The sequence below is a fragment of the Gallus gallus genome, unplaced genomic scaffold (assembly GCF_016699485.2).
Source record: "Gallus gallus isolate bGalGal1 unplaced genomic scaffold, bGalGal1.mat.broiler.GRCg7b scaffold_87, whole genome shotgun sequence".
NCBI classification, from domain to species: domain Eukaryota; kingdom Metazoa; phylum Chordata; class Aves; order Galliformes; family Phasianidae; genus Gallus; species Gallus gallus.
Window position 1 is genome coordinate 7,588 of NW_024096039.1, and position 24,579 is coordinate 32,166.

At 48.6% G+C, this 24,579-nt stretch overlaps 1 protein-coding gene and 3 long non-coding RNA genes across 5 annotated transcripts; all 4 read left to right on the forward strand.

The window, feature by feature from the left end:
* Window positions 1–5,013: 5,013 nt before the first annotated feature.
* LOC112533210 lies at window positions 5,014–6,240 on the forward strand. The gene is made up of 5 exons (XR_005843565.1): window positions 5,014–5,199; window positions 5,283–5,417; window positions 5,557–5,668; window positions 6,043–6,118; window positions 6,220–6,240. It is a non-coding gene; the product is annotated as an uncharacterized LOC112533210 (long non-coding RNA).
* Window positions 6,241–9,759: 3,519 nt separating this feature from the next.
* On the forward strand, window positions 9,760–11,497 carry LOC121108927. 2 transcript variants are annotated; one of them, XR_005843562.1, is made up of 6 exons: window positions 9,760–10,082; window positions 10,166–10,300; window positions 10,439–10,550; window positions 10,923–10,998; window positions 11,099–11,184; window positions 11,248–11,497. It is a non-coding gene; the product is annotated as an uncharacterized LOC121108927 (long non-coding RNA). The 2 variants fall into 2 exon arrangements; XR_005843561.1 differs by having other exon boundaries at window positions 10,439–10,998.
* A 5,015-nt stretch (window positions 11,498–16,512) lies between these two features.
* LOC121108929 lies at window positions 16,513–18,128 on the forward strand. Its single transcript, XR_005843564.1, has 3 exons — window positions 16,513–16,637; window positions 16,740–17,704; window positions 17,805–18,128. It is a non-coding gene; the product is annotated as an uncharacterized LOC121108929 (long non-coding RNA).
* Window positions 18,129–19,900: 1,772 nt separating this feature from the next.
* On the forward strand, window positions 19,901–23,722 carry LOC121108928. Its single transcript, XM_040657263.1, has 6 exons — window positions 19,901–19,910; window positions 19,989–20,313; window positions 20,686–20,761; window positions 20,862–20,947; window positions 21,011–22,578; window positions 23,537–23,722. Exons 1-5 carry the CDS (start codon window positions 19,901–19,903, stop codon window positions 21,450–21,452), a joined length of 939 nt encoding a protein of 312 aa, XP_040513197.1. The 3' UTR covers window positions 21,453–22,578; window positions 23,537–23,722.
* The last annotated feature ends 857 nt before the right edge of the window (window positions 23,723–24,579 follow it).

Below are 24,579 nucleotides of genomic sequence, written 5' to 3' on the forward strand. Positions count from 1 at the left end.
TCTTTCTAATTCTTTTTACTTTTCTAAATACTTTTCCAATTCTTTTTCGAAGTTCCTTTACTAATTCTATGTCTTCTTTACTTGATAATTCTTTACCTATTTTTTTCCAATTCTAATTCTTATTCCAACTTGTTTTTGTTACTAATTCTGTTAATGTTTCTGACTCTGTCTGAACTGTTAGCTGTGGGCCAGAAGCAGTGACGGAGCACCTGGTAAGGTGTGGACAGCCCAGGGAGCACAGGTGGAAGCAGTTCCCTGTGGAGTGGGACTGGGTGGAGCCAGAGCCCACCTGAGCTCATTTAAAGGCTGGCAGCTGAAGGGGAAGGGTCTGTGCCTGGAGGTTGCTCTGGCTGTTTGGCTGGGTGAGTGCTGAGGCTTGGGAAGGCTGAGTAGTTGTTGTTGTTGTTGTTTCTTTGCTTGATGCTGATCTGTTGGTTTTGGTTCAGTGTTGAGCAGAAGGTTCTGGACACCAGGACTCCTTTCAAGCGATGTGAGGGCTCCACTGAGGGCCTTGGTGGACAAGCAGGAAGCCACAGCCAAGGCTGAACACCAACATCAACACTTGATCTTGTCTGGCAAGGTCTATTGCTCCCAGAGAGTTTTTGCTCTTCTGGCCATTCAATGGAATTGGTGTCAGTTTCTACTCGTGCTCACTGGGCTTTCCAAGGGTGTTCTCCTTACTTGACACCACCTTTCCCACTCTCTATTTCCAAGCAGGAGCTCCCCTTGGCCTCCGTGTCTCGCTCTGGCCAGGCAGATGTGGTGTGCCAACGGTACGCAGAGTGCAGATCCTGAGCAGAAGAACAACTGAGGAGAGAGGCTCCCTGGGTGAGACAGGAGAAGTGCCCCTTGGAGTGGGGGACGCCCTGCTGGCACTGCCTCTCGCATCCACCGGCAGCACGTTCCTTCTCTCTCCTTGCTGCCGGCGCTTTACCGTCTCCCAGGGCTCACCAAGTCCAAATGTTCCCTGATGGAGTCCAACTCCAGCTTGACAACACTCACCCCGTCTTGTCCCCGCACCAGCTGGCTTAGAGCTCCCCAGCACTGCTGGCTGTCCGTGCCTTCTGTCGCTCCCAGTCAGCATGGCTCTGTTCTTTGTCTTTTGGGTTCCAGAGCATTTGCTACTGGTTATGGAGCGTTTCTCTTCTCTCTCTTCTTGTCTTCCATGTTGCCCGTTGGCGCCTTGGTGGAGTTTCAGTGACCCAAACGCAGGCGGCTCTGCATTGACCAAGTGTGATGCAAAGGAAGAGCTAGGCTTCAAAACAGGCCGCTGGTGAGTGCTGTGCATGACTCAGGGTTCCTAGAATGCCCACTCTTTCTAACTAACCCGTGTTGTTCAGCACCAAACGTGCAGGTTTCTTCTTTCTTTCCAGGACTGGAGACTCCACCACCAGGTGCCGTTGTCATTCCTGACCTCCCCAGGTTGCGGCGTTGGACGTGCCCTGATCCTTGGAAAGGGGTAAGAGAGCTGTATTTCATTATCAGAAGGTGATCTCTACTTACCTTGTCTTGTTTCCATCAGGTGGCAGTGGGGAGTTGTGACACTCCTGCACGCTGCCAAGGGCTCTACTGAGGCTCTTGGTGGACACAGCAGGAACCCACACGCACAGATGGATGCCAAGATCCGCTCCTTCCTCTGTCTGGCAAGCTCTGCTGACCCCTGAGGTCGTTCCCATGCTTGCGGAGGTTCAATGGGCTTGGTGTTGGTTGTCGCTTGTGCTCACCTTGCAGTCACCGGGTGTTCTTCCTTTGCCCATCATAGGGGTCCCCCGTTCTGATGGGGTCTCTGTGCCTTCTGCTGATCACAGAGAACATGGGTTTGTTCTCTTACATCCAGGTTCAGTATCATTTTTTTCATGTTATGCAATATTTCTTCCTTCCATTTTGTGTGGTGTTTTTTTTTTCCCCCCCCCAGGCTACCAACTGATCCCTCTCGTGTCTGCAGTAACCCGAATGTAGTCTAGTAAGGTTTGCTCAAGTGAGATGGAAGACAAAGAGGTAGGCTCCAAAACAGACTTGCGGTAAGTGTTTTTGTATGGCTTGGGGTTTCTAGCATGTCATCTGTTTTTCTGTGTAACCTATGTGGTTCAGTAACTAATATGAAGGTTTCTTCTTTCCTTCTAGTATTGGGACTTATCCACCACATGGTGATGCTTTTCCTGACCTCCTTGATTGCAGTGTGGGATGTGCCCTGATCCTTGGAAAGGGGTGAGTGATTCCTGCATCCTCACTAGAAGGTAATCTCTACTTACCTTTTCTTGTGTCCATCAGTGGCACTGGAGAGTTGTGACCCTGCTGAGCAGTGCAAGGACTCTACTGAGGCTCTTGGTGGACACAGCAAGAACCCACACCCGTAGATGGATGCCAATATCTATTCCTTCCTCTGTCTGGCAAGCTCTGGTGTCCCCTGAGGTCATTCCATGCTTGCAGAGGTCCTATGGACTTGTTGGTTGTCACTTGTGCTCACTGGGCTTTCCAAGGGTGTTCCTCTTGCTTGACACCACCTTTCCCACTCTCTATTTCCAAGCAGGAGCTCCCCTTGGCCTCCGTGTCTCGCTCTGGCCAGGCAGATGTGGTGTGCCAACGGATCAAAGCCTTCAGAATTCAACCAAAAGAAATGAGGAGAGAGGCTGCCGTGGGTGAGACAGGAGAAGTGCCCCTGAAGCGGGGACGCCCTGCTGGCACTGCCTCTCGCATCCATCGGCAGCACGTTCCTTCTCTCTCCTTGCCTCTGGCGCTTTGCCGTCTCCCACGGCTCACCAAGTCCAAATGTTCCCTGATGGAGTCCAACTCCAGCTGGACCATCACTCACCCCGTCTTGTCCCTGCACAGCTGGCTTAGAGCTCCCCATCATTGCTGTCTGTCCGTGCCTTCTGTCACTCCCAGTCAGCATGGCTCTGTTCTTTGTCTTTTGGGTTCCAGAGCTTAGCTACAGGTATGGAGTGTTTCTCTTCTCTCTCTTCTTGTCTTCCATGTTGCCCGTTGGCACCTCGGTGGAGTTTCAGTGACCCAAACGCAGGCGGCTCTGCGTTGACCAAGCGTGATGCCAAGAGAAGAGGTAGACACCAGAATAGGCCACTGGTGAGCGCTGTGCGTGACTCGGGGTTCTTAGAATGACTTGCGTTCCTCCCTAACCCATGTTTTTCAGTACTACTATTAAGGGTTTTAACTTTGATTCTAGGATAGGAGACTCTACCATCAGATGGCGTTGCCTGTTCTTCTCTCCCCAGTTGCAGAGTTGGATGTGACCTCAGCATGGATAAGGGGTAGTGATTCCTTCATCCTGACTAGAAGGTAATCTCTACTTGTCTTGTGCTGTGTGGAGCAGGTTGCAGTGGAGAAGTGCAGTTGTCCGGGGCGCTGCAAGGACTCTATGGAGGCATTTGGTGGACGCAGCAGGAACCCACAGCCAGAGATGGATGCCAAGATGCACTCTTCCTCTGTCTGGCAAGCTCTGCTGACCCTGAGGTTTTTCCCATGCTTGCAGGGGTCCTACGGCTTGGTGTTGGTTGTCGCTTGTGCTCACCTTGCAGTCACGGGTGTTCTTCCTTTGCCATCATAGGGGTCCCCCGTTCTGATGGGATCTCCGTGCCTTCTGTTGATCCCAGAGAACTTCAATTTGTTCTTTTATTTTCAGGTTCTGTACCATTTATGCTTTTGTGTTATGTTTTTCTTCCTTTTGTTTTACAGGATGGAAATGTACACCTGGTTGGATCTACGATGACCCAAATGCAATCTAGTAAGGTTTGGCCAAGTGTGTGGGAAAGGAACGGTAGGCTCCTAAGCAGACTTTTGGTGAGGGCTGTGTTTCATTTGGGTTTTTCTGGGATGCCCACTACTCCTCCCTACCCATTCTGTTCATTTACGTGTGTGAAGGATACTTTTTTCCTTCTAGGATGGGGACACCAGCACCAGATGCTCTTGCACTTCCTGACCTCCCTGGGTGACAGCATTGAAAGTGCCTGGACCCTTGGAAAGGGCTAAGTGATTTCTTCATCATTACCAGAATGTAGTTTGTGTTCAACAGGTGACAGTGGAGAACTGTGGCCTTCTGTTCAGCGCAAAAAGTCTTCTGAGGATCTAGGTGGATAAAACAGAACAGAGAGACATGGTTGGATGCCAAGATGCACTCCTTCCTCTGTCGGGCAAGCTCTGCTGACCCCTGAGGTCGTTTCCATGCTTGCAGAGTTCCTACGGGCTTGGTGTTGGTTGTCGCTTGTGCTCACCTTGCAGTCACCGGTGTTCTTCCTTTGCCCATCATAGGGGTCCCCCTTTCTGATGGGATCTCCGTGCCTTCTGTTGATCCCAGAGAACTTCAATTTGTTCTTTTTTTTTTTTTTTCAGGTTCTGTACCACTTCATGCTTTTGTGATGTGTGTGGTGTGTGTTTTTTTTTTTTTTTTTTTTGTTTGTTTGGTTTTTTTATATTCACATACCAAAATGTAACTGCCCAGCAAATTTAATGATAACAAAATTAAAGCACATTGGCCTTGCCCTCCTCCCCGGGGAAGCCTCGCCCCCTCACCCCCCAATTTCTGTTTGGTTTATGAATAATTTTAACTTTTTATTTTCTGATTTTTTTCCTTTCCTTAATATTATTTTCTATTTCTGTTTTTTTTTCTCATTCTTTTTCTTTTTCATTTTTTCCCCTTTCTTTTCTGACTCCCATTCTGTTTCCTATTATATTCTATTTTTTAAATTTTTCTCCTTTTCCCAACCCCTTTTTTTATTTCTTATTCTTTTACTTGTCTGTTTTCTATTTCTTTTTCGTATTTTTTCTTTGTCTCTTTCTTATTCTAAATACTTCCCTAATTCTTTTTCTCCTTCTATGTCCTTTTCTCTTTCTAATTCTTTTTACATTTCTAAATACTTTTCCAATTCTTTTGCCAATTCTTTAACTAGTTCTATTTCTTCTGCACTTCATAGTTCATTACCTATTTTTTTTTCCAATTCTAATTCTTTTTCCAATACACTTTCTGTTTCTAATTCTGTTCATGTTTCTGATTCAAACCCTCAGGTGTGAGCCTGAGGCAGTGACGGAGCACCTGGTTAAGGTGTGGACAGCCCAGGGAGCACAGGTGGAAGCAGTTCCCCTGTGGAGTGGGACTGGGTGGAGCCAGAGCCCACCTGAGCTCATTTAAAGGCTGGCAGCTGAAGGGGAAGGGTCTGTGCCTGGAGGTTGCTCTGGCTGTTTGGCTGGGTGAGTGCTGAGGCTTGGGAAGGGCTGAGTAGTTGTTGTTGTTGTTTCTTTGCTTGATGCTGATCTGTTTGGTTTTGGTTCAGTGTTGAGCAGAAGGTTCTGGACACCAGGACTCCTTTCAAGCGATGTGAGGGCTCCACTGAGGGCCTTGGTGGACACAGCAGGAAGCCACAGCCAAGGCTGAACACCAACATCAACACTTGATCTTGTCTGGCAAGGTCTATTGCTCCCAGAGAGCGTTTTTTGCTCTTCTGGCCATTCAATGGAATTGGTGTCAGTTTCTACTCGTGCTCACTGGGCTTTCCAAGGGTGTTCTCCTACTTGACACCACCTTTCCCACTCTCTATTTCCAAGCAGGAGCTCCCCTTGGCCTCCGTGTCTCGCTCTGGCCAGGCAGATGTGGTGTGCCAACGGTACGCAGAGTGCAGATCCTGAGCAGAAGAACAACTGAGGAGAGAGGCTCCCCTGGGTGAGACAGGAGAAGTGCCCCTTGGAGTGGGGGACGCCCTGCTGGCACTGCCTCTCGCATCCACCGGCAGCACGTTTCCTTCTCTCTCCTTGCTGCCCGGCGCTTTACCGTTCTCCCAGGGCTCACCAAGTCCAAATGTTCCCTGATGGAGTCCAACTCCAGTTTGACCAACACTCACCCCGTCTTGTCCCCGCACCAGCTGGCTTAGAGCTCCCCAGCACTGCTGGCTGTCCGTGCCTTCTGTCGCTCCCAGTCAGCATGGCTCTGTTCTTTGTCTTTTGGGTTCCAGAGCATTTGCTACTGGTTATGGAGCGTTTCTCTTCTCTCTCTTCTTGTCTTCCATGTTGCCCGTTGGCGCCTTGGTGGAGTTTCAGTGACCCAAACGCAGGCGGCTCTGCATTGACCAAGTGTGATGCCAAAGGAAGAGCTAGGCTTCAAAACAGGCCGCTGGTGGGTGCTGTGCATGACTCAGGGTTCCTAGAATGCCCACTCTTTCTAACTAACCCGTGTTGTTCAGCACCAAACGTGCAGGTTTCTTCTTTTCTTTCCAGGACTGGAGACTCCACCACCAGGTTGCCGTTGTCATTCCTGACCTCCCCAGGTTGCGGCGTTGGACGTGCCCTGATCCTTGGAAAGGGGTAAGAGAGCTGTATTTCATTATCAGAAGGTGATCTCTACTTACCTTGTCTTGTTTCCATCAGGTGGCAGTGGTGGAGTTGTGACACTCCTGCACGCTGCAAGGCTCTACTGAGGCTCTTGGTGGACACAGCAGGAACCCACACGCACAGATGGATGCCAAGATCTGCTCCTTCCTCTGTCTGGCAAGCTCTGCTGACCCCTGAGGTCGTTCCCATGCTTGCGGAGGTTCAATGGGCTTGGTGTTGGTTGTCGCTTGTGCTCACCTTGCAGTCACCGGGTGTTCTTCCTTTGCCCATCATAGGGGTCCCCCGTTCTGATGGGGTCTCTGTGCCTTCTGCTGATCACAGAGAACATGGGTTTGTTCTCTTACATCCAGGTTCAAGTATCATTTTTTCATGTTATGCAATATTTCTCTTCCTTCCATTTTGTGTGGTGTTTTTTTTTTTTTTTTCCCCCCCCCAGGCTACCAACTGATCCCTCTCGTGTCTGCAGTAACCCGAATGTAGTCTAGTAAGGTTTGCTCAAGTGAGATGGAAGACAAAGAGGTAGGCTCCAAAACAGACTTGCGGTAAGTGTTTTGTATGGCTTGGGGTTTCTAGCATGTCATCTGTTTTTCTGTGTAACCTATGTGGTTCAGTACCTAATATGAAGGTTTCTTCTTTCCTTCTAGTATTGGAGACTTATCCACCACATGGTGATGCTTTCCTGACCTCCTTGATTGCAGTGTGGGATGTGCCCTGATCCTTGGAAAGGGGTGAGTGATTCCTGCATCCTCACTAGAAGGTAATCTCTACTTACCTTTTCTTGTGTCCATCAGGTGGCACTGGAGAGTTGTGACCCTGCTGAGCAGTGCAAGGACTCTACTGAGGCTCTTGGTGGACACAGCAAGAACCCACACCCGTAGATGGATGCCAATATCTATTCCTTCCTCTGTCTGGCAAGCTCTGGTGTCCCCTGAGGTCATTCCATGCTTGCAGAGGTCCTATGGACTTGTTGGTTGTCACTTGTGCTCACTGGGCTTTCCAAGGGTGTTCCTCTTGCTTGACACCACCTTTCCCACTCTCTATTTCCAAGCAGGAGCTCCCCCTTGGCCTCCGTGTCTCGCTCTGGCCAGGCAGATGTGGTGTGCCAAACGGATCAAAGCCTTCAGAATTCAACCAAAAGAAATGAGGAGAGAGGCTGCCGTGGGTGGTGAGACAGGAGAAGTGCCCCTTGAAGCGGGGGACGCCCTGCTGGCACTGCCTCTCGCATCCATCGGCAGCACGTTCCTTCTCTCTCTTGCCTCCTGGCGCTTTGCCGTCTCCCACGCTCACCAAGTCCAAATGTTCCCTGATGGAGTCCACTCCAGCTTGACCATCACTCACCCCGTCTTGTCCCTGCACCAGCTGGCTTAGAGCTCCCCATCATTGCTGTCTGTCCGTGCCTTCTGTCACTCCCAGTCAGCATGGCTCTTGTTCTTTGTCTTTTGGGTTCCAGAGCGTTAGCTACAGGTTATGGAGTGTTCTCTTCTCTCTCTTCTTGTCTTCCATGTTGCCCGTTGGCACCTCGGTGGAGTTTCAGTGACCCAAACGCAGGCGGCTCTGCGTTGACCAAGCGTGATGCCAAGAGAAGAGGTAGACACCAGAATAGGCCACTGGTGAGCGCTGTGCGTGACTCGGGGTTCTTAGAATGACTTGCGTTCCTCCCTAACCCATGTTTTTCAGTACTACTATTAAGGGTTTTAACTTTGATTCTAGGATAGGAGACTCTACCATCAGATGGCGTTGCCTGTTCTTCTCTCCCCAGTTTGCAGAGTTGGATGTGACCTCAGCATGGATAAGGGGTAAGTGATTCCTTCATCCTGACTAGAAGGTAATCTCTACTTGTCTTGTGCTGTGTGGAGCAGGTTGCAGTGGAGAAGTGCAGTTGTCCGGGGCGCTGCAAGGACTCTATGGAGGCATTTGGTGGACGCCGCAGGAACCCACAGCCAGAGATGGATGCCAAGATGCACTCCTTCCTCTGTCTGGCAAGCTCTGCTGACCCCTGAGGTTTTTCCCATGCTTGCAGGGGTCCTACGGGCTTGGTGTTGGTTGTCGCTTGTGCTCACCTTGCAGTCACCGGGTGTTCTTCCTTTGCCCATCATAGGGGTTCCCCCGTTCTGATGGGATCTCCGTGCCTTCTGTGATCCCAGAGAACTTCAATTTGTTCTTTTATTTTCAGGTTCTGTACCATTTCATGCTTTTGTGTTATGTTTTTCTTCCTTTTGTTTTACAGGATGGAAAATGTACACCTGGTTGGATCTACGATGACCCAAATGCAATCTAGTAAGGTTTGGCCAAGTGTGGTGGGAAAGGAAGCGGTAGGCTCCTAAGCAGACTTTTGGTGAGGGCTGTGTTTCATTTGGGTTTTTCTGGGATGCCCACTACTCCTCCCTACCCCATTCTGTTCATTACCGTGTGTGAAGGATACTTTTTTCCTTCTAGGATTGGGGACACCAGCACCAGATGCTCTTGCACTTCCTGACCTCCCTGGGTGACAGCATTGAAAGTGCCTGGACCCTTGGAAAGGGCTAAGTGATTTCTTCATCATTACCAGAATGTAGTTTGTGTTCAACAGGTGACAGTGGAGAACTGTGGCCTTCTGTTCAGCGCAAAAAAGTCTTCTGAGGATCTAGGTGGATAAAACAAGAACAGAGAGACATGGTTGGATGCCAAGATGCACTCCTTCCTCTGTCGGGCAAGCTCTGCTGACCCCTGAGGTCGTTTCCATGCTTGCAGAGTTCCTACGGGCTTGGTGGTTGGTTGTCGCTTGTGCTCACCTTGCAGTCACCGGGTGTTCTTCCTTTGCCCATCATAGGGGTCCCCCGTTCTGATGGATCTCCGTGCCTTCTGTTGATCCCAGAGAACTTCAATTTGTTCTTTTTTTTTTTTTTTTTCAGGTTCTGTACCACTTCATGCTTTTGTGATGTGTGTGTGTGTGTGTTTTTTTTTTTTTTTTTGTTTGTTTGGTTTTTTTTATATTCACATACCAAAATGTAACTGCCCAGCAAATTTAATGATAACAAAATTAAAGCACATTGGCCTTGCCCTCCTCCCCGGGGAAGCCTCGCCCCCTCACCCCCCAATTTCTGTTTGGTTTATGAATAATTTTAACTTTTTATTTTCTGATTTTTTTCCTTTCCTTAATATTATTTTCTATTTCTGTTTTTTTTTCTCATTCTTTTTCTTTTTTCATTTTTTCCCCTTTTCTTTTCTGACTCCCATTCTGTTTCCTATTATATTCTATTTTTTTAAATTTTTCTCCTTTTCCCAACCCCTTTTTTTATTTCTTATTCTTTTACTTGTCTGTTTTCTATTTCTTTTTCGTATTTTTTCTTTGTCCTCTTTCTTATTCTAAATACTTCCCTAATTCTTTTTCTCCTTCTATGTCCTTTTCTCTTTCTAATTCTTTTTACATTTCTAAATACTTTTCCAATTCTTTTGCCAATTCTTTAACTAGTTCTATTTCTTCTGCACTTCATAGTTCATTACCTATTTTTTTTCCAATTCTAATTCTTTTTCCAATACACTTTCTGTTTCTAATTCTGTTCATGTTTCTGATTCTAAACCCTCAGGTGTGAGCCTGAGGCAGTGACGGAGCACCTGGTTAAGGTGTGGACAGCCCAGGGAGCACAGGTGGAAGCAGTTCCCCTGTGGAGTGGGACTGGGTGGAGCCAGAGCCCACCTGAGCTCATTTAAAGGCTGGCAGCTGAAGGGGAAGGGTCTGTGCCTGGAGGTTGCTCTGGCTGTTTGGCTGGGTGAGTGCTGAGGCTTGGGAAGGGCTGAGTAGTTGTTGTTGTTGTTTCTTTGCTTGATGCTGATCTGTTTGGTTTTGGTTCAGTGTTGAGCAGAAGGTTCTGGACACCAGGACTCCTTTCAAGCGATGTGAGGGCTCCACTGAGGGCCTTGGTGGACACAGCAGGAAGCCACAGCCAAGGCTGAACACCAACATCAACACTTGATCTTGTCTGGCAAGGTCTATTGCTCCCAGAGAGCGTTTTTGCTCTTCTGGCCATTCAATGGAATTGGTGTCAGTTTCTACTCGTGCTCACTGGGCTTTCCAAGGGTGTTCTCCTACTTGACACCACCTTTCCCACTCTCTATTTCCAAGCAGGAGCTCCCCTTGGCCTCCGTGTCTCGCTCTGGCCAGGCAGATGTGGTGTGCCAACGGTACGCAGAGTGCAGATCCTGAGCAGAAGAACAACTGAGGAGAGAGGCTCCCCTGGGTGAGACAGGAGAAGTGCCCCTTGGAGTGGGGGACGCCCTGCTGGCACTGCCTCTCGCATCCACCGGCAGCACGTTCCTTCTCTCTCCTTGCTGCCCGGCGCTTTACCGTCTCCCAGGGCTCACCAAGTCCAAATGTTCCCTGATGGAGTCCAACTCCAGTTTGACCAACACTCACCCCGTCTTGTCCCCGCACCAGCTGGCTTAGAGCTCCCCAGCACTGCTGGCTGTCCGTGCCTTCTGTCGCTCCCAGTCAGCATGGCTCTGTTCTTTGTCTTTTGGGTTCCAGAGCATTTGCTACTGGTTATGGAGCGTTTCTCTTCTCTCTCTTCTTGTCTTCCATGTTGCCCGTTGGCGCCTTGGTGGAGTTTCAGTGACCCAAACGCAGGCGGCTCTGCATTGACCAAGTGTGATGCCAAAGGAAGAGCTAGGCTTCAAAACAGGCCGCTGGTGGGTGCTGTGCATGACTCAGGGTTCCTAGAATGCCCACTCTTTCTAACTAACCCGTGTTGTTCAGCACCAAACGTGCAGGTTTCTTCTTTCTTTCCAGGACTGGAGACTCCACCACCAGGTGCCGTTGTCATTCCTGACCTCCCCAGGTTGCGGCGTTGGACGTGCCCTGATCCTTGGAAAGGGGTAAGAGAGCTGTATTTCATTATCAGAAGGTGATCTCTACTTACCTTGTCTTGTTTCCATCAGGTGGCAGTGGGGAGTTGTGACACTCCTGCACGCTGCAAGGGCTCTACTGAGGCTCTTGGTGGACACAGCAGGAACCCACACGCACAGATGGATGCCAAGATCCGCTCCTTCCTCTGTCTGGCAAGCTCTGCTGACCCCTGAGGTCGTTCCCATGCTTGCGGAGGTTCAATGGGCTTGGTGTTGGTTGTCGCTTGTGCTCACCTTGCAGTCACCGGGTGTTCTTCCTTTGCCCATCATAGGGGTCCCCCGTTCTGATGGGTCTCTGTGCCTTCTGCTGATCACAGAGAACATGGGTTTGTTCTCTTACATCCAGGTTCAGTATCATTTTTTCATGTTATGCAATATTTCTCTTCCTTCCATTTTGTGTGGTGTTTTTTTTTTTTTTTTTTTCCCCCCCCCAGGCTACCAACTGATCCCTCTCGTGTCTGCAGTAACCCGAATGTAGTCTAGTAAGGTTTGCTCAAGTGAGATGGAAGACAAAGAGGTAGGCTCCAAAACAGACTTGCGGTAAGTGTTTTGTATGGCTTGGGGGTTTCTAGCATGTCATCTGTTTTTCTGTGTAACCTATGTGGTTCAGTACCTAATATGAAGGTTTCTTCTTTCCTTCTAGTATTGGAGACTTATCCACCACATGGTGATGCTTTCCTGACCTCCTTGATTGCAGTGTGGGATGTGCCCTGATCCTTGGAAAGGGGTGAGTGATTCCTGCATCCTCACTAGAAGGTAATCTCTACTTACCTTTTCTTGTGTCCATCAGGTGGCACTGGAGAGTTGTGACCCTGCTGAGCAGTGCAAGGACTCTACTGAGGCTCTTGGTGGACACAGCAAGAACCCACACCCGTAGATGGATGCCAATATCTATTCCTTCCTCTGTCTGGCAAGCTCTGGTGTCCCCTGAGGTCATTCCCATGCTTGCAGAGGTCCTATGGACTTGTTGGTTGTCACTTGTGCTCACTGGGCTTTCCAAGGGTGTTCCTCTTGCTTGACACCACCTTTCCCACTCTCTATTTCCAAGCAGGAGCTCCCCTTGGCCTCCGTGTCTCGCTCTGGCCAGGCAGATGTGGTGTGCCAACGGATCAAAGCCTTCAGAATTCAACCAAAAGAAATGAGGAGAGAGGCTGCCGTGGGTGAGACAGGAGAAGTGCCCCTTGAAGCGGGGGACGCCCTGCTGGCACTGCCTCTCGCATCCATCGGCAGCACGTTCCTTCTCTCTCCTTGCCTCCTGGCGCTTTGCCGTCTCCCACGGCTCACCAAGTCCGAATGTTCCCTGATGGAGTCCAACTCCAGCTTGACCATCACTCACCCCGTCTTGTCCCTGCACCAGCTGGCTTAGAGCTCCCCATCATTGCTGTCTGTCCGTGCCTTCTGTCACTCCCAGTCAGCATGGCTCTGTTCTTTGTCTTTTGGGTTCCAGAGCGTTAGCTACAGGTTATGGAGTGTTTCTCTTCTCTCTCTTCTTGTCTTCCATGTTGCCCGTTGGCACCTCGGTGGAGTTTCAGTGACCCAAACGCAGGCGGCTCTGCGTTGACCAAGCGTGATGCCAAGAGAAGAGGTAGACACCAGAATAGGCCACTGGTGAGCGCTGTGCGTGACTCGGGGTTCTTAGAATGACTTGCGTTCCTCCCTAACCCATGTTTTTCAGTACTACTATTAAGGGTTTTAACTTTGATTCTAGGATAGGAGACTCTACCATCAGATGGCGTTGCCTGTTCTTCTCTCCCCAGTTTGCAGAGTTGGATGTGACCTCAGCATGGATAAGGGGTAAGTGATTCCTTCATCCTGACTAGAAGGTAATCTCTACTTGTCTTGTGCTGTGTGGAGCAGGTTGCAGTGGAGAAGTGCAGTTGTCCGGGGCGCTGCAAGGACTCTATGGAGGCATTTGGTGGACGCCGCAGGAAACCCACAGCCAGAGATGGATGCCAAGATGCACTCCTTCCTCTGTCTGGCAAGCTCTGCTGACCCCTGAGGTTTTTCCCATGCTTGCAGGGGTCCTACGGGCTTGGTGTTGGTTGTCGCTTGTGCTCACCTTGCAGTCACCGGGTGTTTCTTCCTTTGCCCATCATAGGGGTCCCCCGTTCTGATGGGATCTCCGTGCCTTCTGTTGATCCCAGAGAACTTCAATTTGTTCTTTTATTTTCAGGTTCTGTACCATTTCATGCTTTTGTGTTATGTTTTTCTTCCTTTTGTTTTACAGGATGGAAATGTACACCTGGTTGGATCTACGATGACCCAAATGCAATCTAGTAAGGTTTGGCCAAGTGTGGTGGGAAAGGAAGCGGTAGGCTCCTAAGCAGACTTTTGGTGAGGGCTGTGTTTCATTTGGGTTTTTCTGGGATGCCCACTACTCCTCCCTACCCCATTCTGTTCATTACCGTGTGTGAAGGATACTTTTTTCCTTCTAGGATTGGGGACACCAGCACCAGATGCTCTTGCACTTCCTGACCTCCCTGGGTGACAGCATTGAAAGTGCCTGGACCCTTGGAAAGGGCTAAGTGATTTCTTCATCATTACCAGAATGTAGTTGTGTTCAACAGGTGACAGTGGAGAACTGTGGCCTTCTGTTCAGCGCAAAAAGTCTTCTGAGGATCTAGGTGGATAAAACAAGAACAGAGAGACATGGTTGGATGCCAAGATGCACTCCTTCCTCTGTCGGGCAAGCTCTGCTGACCCCTGAGGTCGTTTCCATGCTTGCAGAGTTCCTACGGGCTTGGTGTTGGTTGTCGCTTGTGCTCACCTTGCAGTCACCGGGTGTTCTTCCTTTGCCCATCATAGGGGTCCCCCGTTCTGATGGGATCTCCGTGCCTTCTGTTGATCCCAGAGAACTTCAATTTGTTCTTTTTTTTTTTTTTTTCAGGTTCTGTACCACTTCATGCTTTTGTGATGTGTGTGTGTGTGTGTTTTTTTTTTTTTTTTTTTTTTTGTTTGTTTGGTTTTTTTATATTCACATACCAAAATGTAACTGCCCAGCAAATTTAATGATAACAAAATTAAAGCACATTGGCCTTGCCCTCCTCCCCGGGGAAGCCTCGCCCCCTCACCCCCCAATTTCTGTTTGGTTTATGAATAATTTTAACTTTTTATTTTCTGATTTTTTTTCCTTTCCTTAATATTATTTTCTATTTCTGTTTTTTTTTCTCATTCTTTTTCTTTTTTCATTTTTTCCCCTTTTCTTTTCTGACTCCCATTCTGTTTCCTATTATATTCTATTTTTTTAAATTTTTTCTCCTTTTCCCAACCCCTTTTTTTATTTCTTATTCTTTTACTTGTCTGTTTTCTATTTCTTTTTCGTATTTTTTCTTTGTCTCTTTCTTATTCTAAATACTTCCCTAATTCTTTTTCTCCTTCTATGTCCTTTTCTCTTTCTAATTCTTTTTACATTTCTAAATACTTTTCCAATTCTTTTGCCAATTCTTTAACTAGTTCTATTTCTTCTGCACTTCATAGTTCATTACCTATTTTTTTTCCAATTCTAATTCTTTTTCCAATACACTTTCTGTTTCTAATTCTGTTCATGTTTCTGATTCTAAACCCTCAGGTGTGAGCCTGAGGCAGTGACGGAGCACCTGGTTAAGGTGTGGACAGCCCAGGGAGCACAGGTGGAAGCAGTTCCCCTGTGGAGTGGGACTGGGTGGAGCCAGAGCCCACCTGAGCTCATTTAAAGGCTGGCAGCTGAAGGGGAAGGGTCTGTGCCTGGAGGTTGCTCTGGCTGTTTGGCTGGGTGAGTGCTGAGGCTTGGGAAGGGCTGAGTAGTTGTTGTTGTTGTTTCTTTGCTTGATGCTGATCTGTTTGGTTTTGGTTCAGTGTTGAGCAGAAGGTTCTGGACACCAGGACTCCTTTCAAGCGATGTGAGGGCTCCACTGAGGGCCTTGGTGGACACAGCAGGAAGCCACAGCCAAGGCTGAACACCAACATCAACACTTGATCTTGTCTGGCAAGGTCTATTGCTCCCAGAGAGCGTTTTTGCTCTTCTGGCCATTCAATGGAATTGGTGTCAGTTTCTACTCGTGCTCACTGGGCTTTCCAAGGGTGTTCTCCTTACTTGACACCACCTTTCCCACTCTCTATTTCCAAGCAGGAGCTCCCCTTGGCCTCCGTGTCTCGCTCTGGCCAGGCAGATGTGGTGTGCCAACGGTACGCAGAGTGCAGATCCTGAGCAGAAGAACAACTGAGGAGAGAGGCTCCCCTGGGTGAGACAGGAGAAGTGCCCCTTGGAGTGGGGGACGCCCTGCTGGCACTGCCTCTCGCATCCACCGGCAGCACGTTCCTTCTCTCTCCTTGCTGCCCGGCGCTTTACCGTCTCCCAGGGCTCACCAAGTCCAAATGTTCCCTGATGGAGTCCAACTCCAGCTTGACCAACACTCACCCCGTCTTGTCCCCCGCACCAGCTGGCTTAGAGCTCCCCAGCACTGCTGGCTGTCCATGCCTTCTGTCGCTCCCAGTCAGCATGGCTCTGTTCTTTGTCTTTTGGGTTCCAGAGCATTTGCTACTGGTTATGGAGCGTTTCTCTTCTCTCTCTTCTTGTCTTCCATGTTGCCCGTTGGCGCCTTGGTGGAGTTTCAGTGACCCAAACGCAGGCGGCTCTGCATTGACCAAGTGTGATGCCAAAGGAAGAGCTAGGCTTCAAAACAGGCCGCTGGTGGGTGCTGTGCATGACTCAGGGTTCCTAGAATGCCCACTCTTTCTAACTAACCCGTGTTGTTCAGCACCAAACGTGCAGGTTTCTTCTTTCTTTCCAGGACTGGAGACTCCACCACCAGGTGCCGTTGTCATTCCTGACCTCCCCAGGTTGCGGCGTTGGACGTGCCCTGATCCTTGGAAAGGGGTAAGAGAGCTGTATTTCATTATCAGAAGGTGATCTCTACTTACCTTGTCTTGTTTCCATCAGGTGGCAGTGGGGAGTTGTGACACTCCTGCACGCTGCAAGGGCTCTACTGAGGCTCTTGGTGGACACAGCAGGAACCCACACGCACAGATGGATGCCAAGATCCGCTCCTTCCTCTGTCTGGCAAGCTCTGCTGACCCCTGAGGTCGTTCCCATGCTTGCGGAGGTTCAATGGGCTTGGTGTTGGTTGTCGCTTGTGCTCACCTTGCAGTCACCGGGTGTTCTTCCTTTGCCCATCATAGGGGTCCCCCGTTCTGATGGGGTCTCTGTGCCTTCTGCTGATCACAGAGAACATGGGTTTGTTCTCTTACATCCAGGTTCAGTATCATTTTTTCATGTTATGCAATATTTCTCTTCCTTCCATTTTGTGTGGTGTTTTTTTTTTTTTTTTCCCCCCCCCAGGCTACCAACTGATCCCTCTCGTGTCTGCAGTAACCCGAATGTAGTCTAGTAAGGTTTGCTCAAGTGAGATGGAAGACAAAGAGGTAGGCTCCAAAACAGACTTGCGGTAAGTGTTTTGTATGGCTTGGGGTTTCTAGCATGTCATCTGTTTTTCTGTGTAACCTATGTGGTTCAGTACCTAATATGAAGGTTTCTTCTTTCCTTCTAGTATTGGAGACTTATCCACCACATGGTGATGCTTTCCTGACCTCCTTGATTGCAGTGTGGGATGTGCCCTGATCCTTGGAAAGGGGTGAGTGATTCCTGCATCCTCACTAGAAGGTAATCTCTACTTACCTTTTCTTGTGTCCATCAGGTGGCACTGGAGAGTTGTGACCCTGCTGAGCAGTGCAAGGACTCTACTGAGGCTCTTGGTGGACACAGCAAGAACCCACACCCGTAGATGGATGCCAATATCTATTCCTTCCTCTGTCTGGCAAGCTCTGGTGTCCCCTGAGGTCATTCCCATGCTTGCAGAGGTCCTATGGACTTGTTGGTTGTCACTTGTGCTCACTGGGCTTTCCAAGGGTGTTCCTCTTGCTTGACACCACCTTTCCCACTCTCTATTTCCAAGCAGGAGCTCCCCTTGGCCTCCGTGTCTCGCTCTGGCCAGGCAGATGTGGTGTGCCAACGGATCAAAGCCTTCAGAATTCAACCAAAAGAAATGAGGAGAGAGGCTGCCGTGGGTGAGACAGGAGAAGTGCCCCTTGAAGCGGGGGACGCCCTGCTGGCACTGCCTCTCGCATCCATCGGCAGCACGTTCCTTCTCTCTCCTTGCCTCCTGGCGCTTTGCCGTCTCCCACGGCTCACCAGGTCCGAATGTTCCCTGATGGAGTCCAACTCCAGCTTGACCATCACTCACCCCGTCTTGTCCCTGCACCAGCTGGCTTAGAGCTCCCCATCATTGCTGTCTGTCCGTGCCTTCTGTCACTCCCAGTCAGCATGGCTCTGTTCTTTGTCTTTTGGGTTCCAGAGCGTTAGCTACAGGTTATGGAGTGTTTCTCTTCTCTCTCTTCTTGTCTTCCATGTTGCCCGTTGGCACCTCGGTGGAGTTTCAGTGACCCAAACGCAGGCGGCTCTGCGTTGACCAAGCGTGATGCCAAGAGAAGAGGTAGACACCAGAATAGGCCACTGGTGAGCGCTGTGCGTGACTCGGGGTTCTTAGAATGACTTGCGTTCCTCCCTAACCCATGTTTTTCAGTACTACTATTAAGGGTTTTAACTTTGATTCTAGGATAGGAGACTCTACCATCAGATGGCGTTGCCTGTTCTTCTCTCCCCAGTTTGCAGAGTTGGATGTGACCTCAGCATGGATAAGGGGTAAGTGATTCCTTCATCCTGACTAGAAGGTAATCTCTACTTGTCTTGTGCTGTGTGGAGCAGGTTGCAGTGGAGAAGTGCAGTTGTCCGGGGCGCTGCAAGGACTCTATGGAGGCATTTGGTGGACGCCGCAGGAACCCACAGCCAGAGATGGATGCCAAGATGCACTCCTTCCTCTGTCTGGCAAGCTCTGCTGACCCCTGAGGTTTTTCCCATGCTTGCAGGGGTCCTACGGGCTTGGTGTTGGTTGTCGCTTGTGCTCACCTTGCAGTCACCGGGTGTTCTTCCTTTGCCCATCATAGGGGTCCCCCGTTCTGATGGGATCTCCGTGCCTTCTGTTGATCCCAGAGAACTTCAATTTGTTCTTTTATTTTCAGGTTCTGTACCATTTCATGCTTTTGTGTTATGTTTTTCTTCCTTTTGTTTTACAGGATGGAAATGTACACCTGGTTGGATCTACGATGACCCAAATGCAATCTAGTAAGGTTTGGCCAAGTGTGGTGGGAAAGGAAGCGGTAGGCTCCTAAGCAGACTTTTGGTGAGGGCTGTGTTTCATTTGGGTTTTTCTGGGATGCCCACTACTCCTCCCTACCCCATTCTGTTCATTACCGTGTGTGAAGGATACTTTTTTCCTTCTAGGATTGGGGACACCAGCACCAGATGCTCTTGCACTTCCTGACCTCCCTGGGTGACAGCATTGAAAGTGCCTGGACCCTTGGAAAGGGCTAAGTGATTTCTTCATCATTACCAGAATGTAGTTTGTGTTCAACAGGTGACAGTGGAGAACTGTGGCCTTCTGTTCAGCGCAAAAAGTCTTCTGAGGATCTAGGTGGATAAAACAAGAACAGAGAGACATGGTTGGATGCCAAGATGCACTCCTTCCTCTGTCGGGCAAGCTCTGCTGACCCCTGAGGTCGTTTCCATGCTTGCAGAGTTCCTACGGGCTTGGTGTTGGTTGTCGCTTGTGCTCACCTTGCAGTCACCGGGTGTTCTTCCTTTGCCCATCATAGGGGTCCCCCGTTCTGATGGGATCTCCGTGCCTTCTGTTGATCCCAGAGAACTTCAATTTGTTCTTTTTTTTTTTTTTTTCAGGTTCTGTACCACTTCATGCTTTTGTGATGTGTGTGTGTGTGTGTTTTTTTTTTTTTTTTTTTTTGTTTGTTTGGTTTTTTTATATTCACATACCAAAATGTAACTGCCCAGCAAATTTAATGATAACAAAATTAAAGCACATTGGCCTTGCCCTCCTCCCCGGGGAAGCCTCGCCCCCTCACCCCCCAATTTCTGTTTGGTTTATGAATAATTTTAACTTTTTATTTTCTGATTTTTTTCCTTTCCTTAATATTATTTTCTATTTCTGTTTTTTTTTCTCATTCTTTTTCTTTTTTCATTTTTTCCCCTTTTCTTTTCTGACTCCCATTCTGTTTCCTATTATATTCTATTTTTTTAAATTTTTCTCCTTTTCCCAACCCCTTTTTTTTATTTCTTATTCTTTTACTTGTCTGTTTTCTATTTCTTTTTCGTATTTTTTTCTTTGTCTCTTTCTTATTCTAAATACTTCCCTAATTCTTTTTCTCCTTCTATGTCCTTTTCTCTTTCTAATTCTTTTTACATTTCTAAATACTTTTCCAATTCTTTTGCCAATTCTTTAACTAGTTCTATTTCTTCTGCACTTCATAGTTCATTACCTATTTTTTTTCCAATTCTAATTCTTTTTCCAATACACTTTCTGTTTCTAATTCTGTTCATGTTTCTGATTCTAAACCCTCAGGTGTGAGCCTGAGGCAGTGACGGAGCACCTGGTTAAGGTGTGGACAGCCCAGGGAGCACAGGTGGAAGCAGTTCCCCTGTGGAGTGGGACTGGGTGGAGCCAGAGCCCACCTGAGCTCATTTAAAGGCTGGCAGCTGAAGGGGAAGGGTCTGTGCCTGGAGGTTGCTCTGGCTGTTTGGCTGGGTGAGTGCTGAGGCTTGGGAAGGGCTGAGTAGTTGTTGTTGTTGTTTCTTTGCTTGATGCTGATCTGTTTGGTTTTGGTTCAGTGTTGAGCAGAAGGTTCTGGACACCAGGACTCCTTTCAAGCGATGTGAGGGCTCCACTGAGGGCCTTGGTGGACACAGCAGGAAGCCACAGCCAAGGCTGAACACCAACATCAACACTTGATCTTGTCTGGCAAGGTCTATTGCTCCCAGAGAGCGTTTTTGCTCTTCTGGCCATTCAATGGAATTGGTGTCAGTTTCTACTCGTGCTCACTGGGCTTTCCAAGGGTGTTCTCCTTACTTGACACCACCTTTCCCACTCTCTATTTCCAAGCAGGAGCTCCCCTTGGCCTCCGTGTCTCGCTCTGGCCAGGCAGATGTGGTGTGCCAACGGTACGCAGAGTGCAGATCCTGAGCAGAAGAACAACTGAGGAGAGAGGCTCCCCTGGGTGAGACAGGAGAAGTGCCCCTTGGAGTGGGGGACGCCCTGCTGGCACTGCCTCTCGCATCCACCGGCAGCACGTTCCTTCTCTCTCCTTGCTGCCCGGCGCTTTACCGTCTCCCAGGGCTCACCAAGTCCAAATGTTCCCTGATGGAGTCCAACTCCAGCTTGACCAACACTCACCCCGTCTTGTCCCCGCACCAGCTGGCTTAGAGCTCCCCAGCACTGCTGGCTGTCCATGCCTTCTGTCGCTCCCAGTCAGCATGGCTCTGTTCTTTGTCTTTTGGGTTCCAGAGCATTTGCTACTGGTTATGGAGCGTTTCTCTTCTCTCTCTTCTTGTCTTCCATGTTGCCCGTTGGCGCCTTGGTGGAGTTTCAGTGACCCAAACGCAGGCGGCTCTGCATTGACCAAGTGTGATGCCAAAGGAAGAGCTAGGCTTCAAAACAGGCCGCTGGTGGGTGCTGTGCATGACTCAGGGTTCCTAGAATGCCCACTCTTTCTAACTAACCCGTGTTGTTCAGCACCAAACGTGCAGGTTTCTTCTTTCTTTCCAGGACTGGAGACTCCACCACCAGGTGCCGTTGTCATTCCTGACCTCCCCAGGTTGCGGCGTTGGACGTGCCCTGATCCTTGGAAAGGGGTAAGAGAGCTGTATTTCATTATCAGAAGGTGATCTCTACTTACCTTGTCTTGTTTCCATCAGGTGGCAGTGGGGAGTTGTGACACTCCTGCACGCTGCAAGGGCTCTACTGAGGCTCTTGGTGGACACAGCAGGAACCCACACGCACAGATGGATGCCAAGATCCGCTCCTTCCTCTGTCTGGCAAGCTCTGCTGACCCCTGAGGTCGTTCCCATGCTTGCGGAGGTTCAATGGGCTTGGTGTTGGTTGTCGCTTGTGCTCACCTTGCAGTCACCGGGTGTTCTTCCTTTGCCCATCATAGGGGTCCCCCGTTCTGATGGGGTCTCTGTGCCTTCTGCTGATCACAGAGAACATGGGTTTGTTCTCTTACATCCAGGTTCAGTATCATTTTTTCATGTTATGCAATATTTCTCTTCCTTCCATTTTGTGTGGTGTTTTTTTTTTTTTTTCCCCCCCCCAGGCTACCAACTGATCCCTCTCGTGTCTGCAGTAACCCGAATGTAGTCTAGTAAGGTTTGCTCAAGTGAGATGGAAGACAAAGAGGTAGGCTCCAAAACAGACTTGCGGTAAGTGTTTTGTATGGCTTGGGGTTTCTAGCATGTCATCTGTTTTTCTGTGTAACCTATGTGGTTCAGTACCTAATATGAAGGTTTCTTCTTTCCTTCTAGTATTGGAGACTTATCCACCACATGGTGATGCTTTCCTGACCTCCTTGATTGCAGTGTGGGATGTGCCCTGATCCTTGGAAAGGGGTGAGTGATTCCTGCATCCTCACTAGAAGGTAATCTCTACTTACCTTTTCTTGTGTCCATCAGGTGGCACTGGAGAGTTGTGACCCTGCTGAGCAGTGCAAGGACTCTACTGAGGCTCTTGGTGGACACAGCAAGAACCCACACCCGTAGATGGATGCCAATATCTATTCCTTCCTCTGTCTGGCAAGCTCTGGTGTCCCCTGAGGTCATTCCCATGCTTGCAGAGGTCCTATGGACTTGTTGGTTGTCACTTGTGCTCACTGGGCTTTCCAAGGGTGTTCCTCTTGCTTGACACCACCTTTCCCACTCTCTATTTCCAAGCAGGAGCTCCCCTTGGCCTCCGTGTCTCGCTCTGGCCAGGCAGATGTGGTGTGCCAACGGATCAAAGCCTTCAGAATTCAACCAAAAGAAATGAGGAGAGAGGCTGCCGTGGGTGAGACAGGAGAAGTGCCCCTTGAAGCGGGGGACGCCCTGCTGGCACTGCCTCTCGCATCCATCGGCAGCACGTTCCTTCTCTCTCCTTGCCTCCTGGCGCTTTGCCGTCTCCCACGGCTCACCAGGTCCGAATGTTCCCTGATGGAGTCCAACTCCAGCTTGACCATCACTCACCCCATCTGTCCCCGCAGCAGCTGGCTTAGGGCTCTCCAGTACTGCTGGATGTCAGAGCCTTCTGTTGCTCCCTGCCAACATGGTGGTCTTCATTCTTTTTAGGTTCAGTAACGTGTCTTCTTGTTATACAGTGTTACTCTTCTCTGTTTTCTTGTGTTTCATGTTGCCTGTCAATGCCTCTCTGGAGATACACTGAGTGAAATGTAAACTGATGTTCTTTGACCGTGTGTGATGGAAAATGAAGATGTAGGCTCCACTCCAGCTATCGTGTGAGTGTCCTGTATGACTTGGGGTGTCCGGAATTACATTTATTTCATCCTAACCCATGTTGTTCAGTACCACATGCCAATGTTTCTTCTTTTCTTGTTGGACTGGAGACTCCACTACAAGATTCGATGGGGCTTATGCATCTTCCTGTGCATTGGTTGTGCACTGATGCTTGGAAAAGGATAAATGATTACTCTGTGTGCCCTTTGGCCCAAATTCCAAATATTCCCCAATGTAGTCTGTTGTAGTAGGTGCTTTGTGGGTATATGTGCTGTATGGGATAGGCCGCTCCCTAAGCATAGTGAAAGGGTGCTGTTGTGCTCAGACAGACTGTCCTTGTTAATGTAGTAAACAAGATAAGAAGGCAAAGGAATGAGGAGACAATAGGAGCCAAATAAGGAATTGTGGTAAGGGGTTAGATCCAGTATGGACGAATCAGGACAGGGCACGATAGCTTAAGTAAAGGTATATAAGCTGTGCTTAGTAGTGAATAGACGCCATTTTACTGCTCATCATATTGGTGTACGTCTGCAGTCATTTGGCCCTGATCAGGTAATTGGTCAGTGCTCACTAGGGCTAACGCAGGAGGTTAACATTGCAGTTGCAGAAGGCAACAGTAGTCCAAGTCCAGCTTTTCCCACACTCATCACATTTGTCCTCACACCTAAATTGGTTAGGGCTCTGAAGTAGTGATGGGTTGTCAGTGCCTTGGTTTGATGACATCAAACTTTGGATTGGTTTTTTCCTTCATGGCTGAACAGCATTTCTTGCCATCATGCAGAGTTTTTCTTTTTTCTTTTTGTGAATTTCACACATTCAATACTAACTGAATGTTTGATAAGCCTGCAGAGGCAGATCTGGGGAATAGAAGTAGCTGTTTAGGGAGTCGTGTCTGAGGCCTTGATGGATTGTTACATGATCTTTTTCCAGGCTGTTATGTGTATATTACATTTCTTTCAGATCCACTGTCCTAGTCGAAGCGGGAAGGACCATTTTGACTATTTGTCAACGCCCACATGGCAATCTGAATTTAGGAGCTGCTTTCACAGACGTGTCGCTGCAGGGCAAAGAAGGCCTCAAAACTTCAGCGGACCTGTACCCCCAAGAGAGCTCTGAAACTTACATTAAGAAAATGTCTTAATATTTTTCTGTCTTCTATAGTTTTAACTGTTGCTTTAGCTTGGCTGGAAAATAGGTATGTAAAGCTAATTAAAAATCTTGCTGAAGGAAGGTTTTAGTGTTTCAGACTATTGGGTTTGTATGAGTCTCCCAAGAAGTGTAGGAAGTGTGTCAATTTATGCAGCAGTTGCACTAAATTGGACAATACTGAATTATGTAACAAATCAGGTGGAAAATGGTGGAAATTGTAAATGCGTGGATGAAAATCAGAGTAAGGTCATTGAGTTGATTTTTGTCATTATTACTAATACCTGAACCATTTTTATAGGCAGGAATGACAACAGTGCAAACCATATAAACTTTGGGTGCAGGAACCTGGCAGGTGTAGGGTGTTGTTGGGAATATGGCAATTTTGGGATGCTTATGAGATATAATGAGACCGCTCGATGGCAGCAAGGCAGGTACCGTGATCCTAAGGGCACTAACAATACAGTGCAGTCTGGAGATAAAGATATATTAGCTGTAGTGGGCATGGGGACTGCATCAATGAAGCATAGGCAAAAACGCTGTCAGCTCCCCTTTGGGTATTGGTGGATGTGTGGAAATAGATACGCATGTGAAATTCTCCCATTGAATTGGACTGGGACATGCACAGCAGGTTATCTGATGCCTCACACAACTATCTACACTCGCATAGAGTCAGCATGAGGATTTTTAAGAGCTGTGCAGCTATACTCTAAGAGAGGGAATACTCCACTAGTTGAAAGGACTATGGGATTCCATAGTTTTGTTTGATGGGTACTTTCAGCTGTCGGAGTCACTGAACTGGAACAAGCAGTTGTGAATGTATCAGTCACTACGGAAAGAATTGAGAACCTAAGTTT

Bases quoted from the DNA above. Each gene is read 5' to 3' on its own strand.
- LOC121108928 (XM_040657263.1), top strand. The intron at 20,762-20,861 runs GTGGGTGCTGTG...CTTTCTTTCCAG, and splicing joins GGCTTCAAAACAGGCCGCTG to GACTGGAGACTCCACCACCA. The intron at 20,948-21,010 runs GTAAGAGAGCTG...TGTTTCCATCAG, and splicing joins GCCCTGATCCTTGGAAAGGG to GTGGCAGTGGGGAGTTGTGA.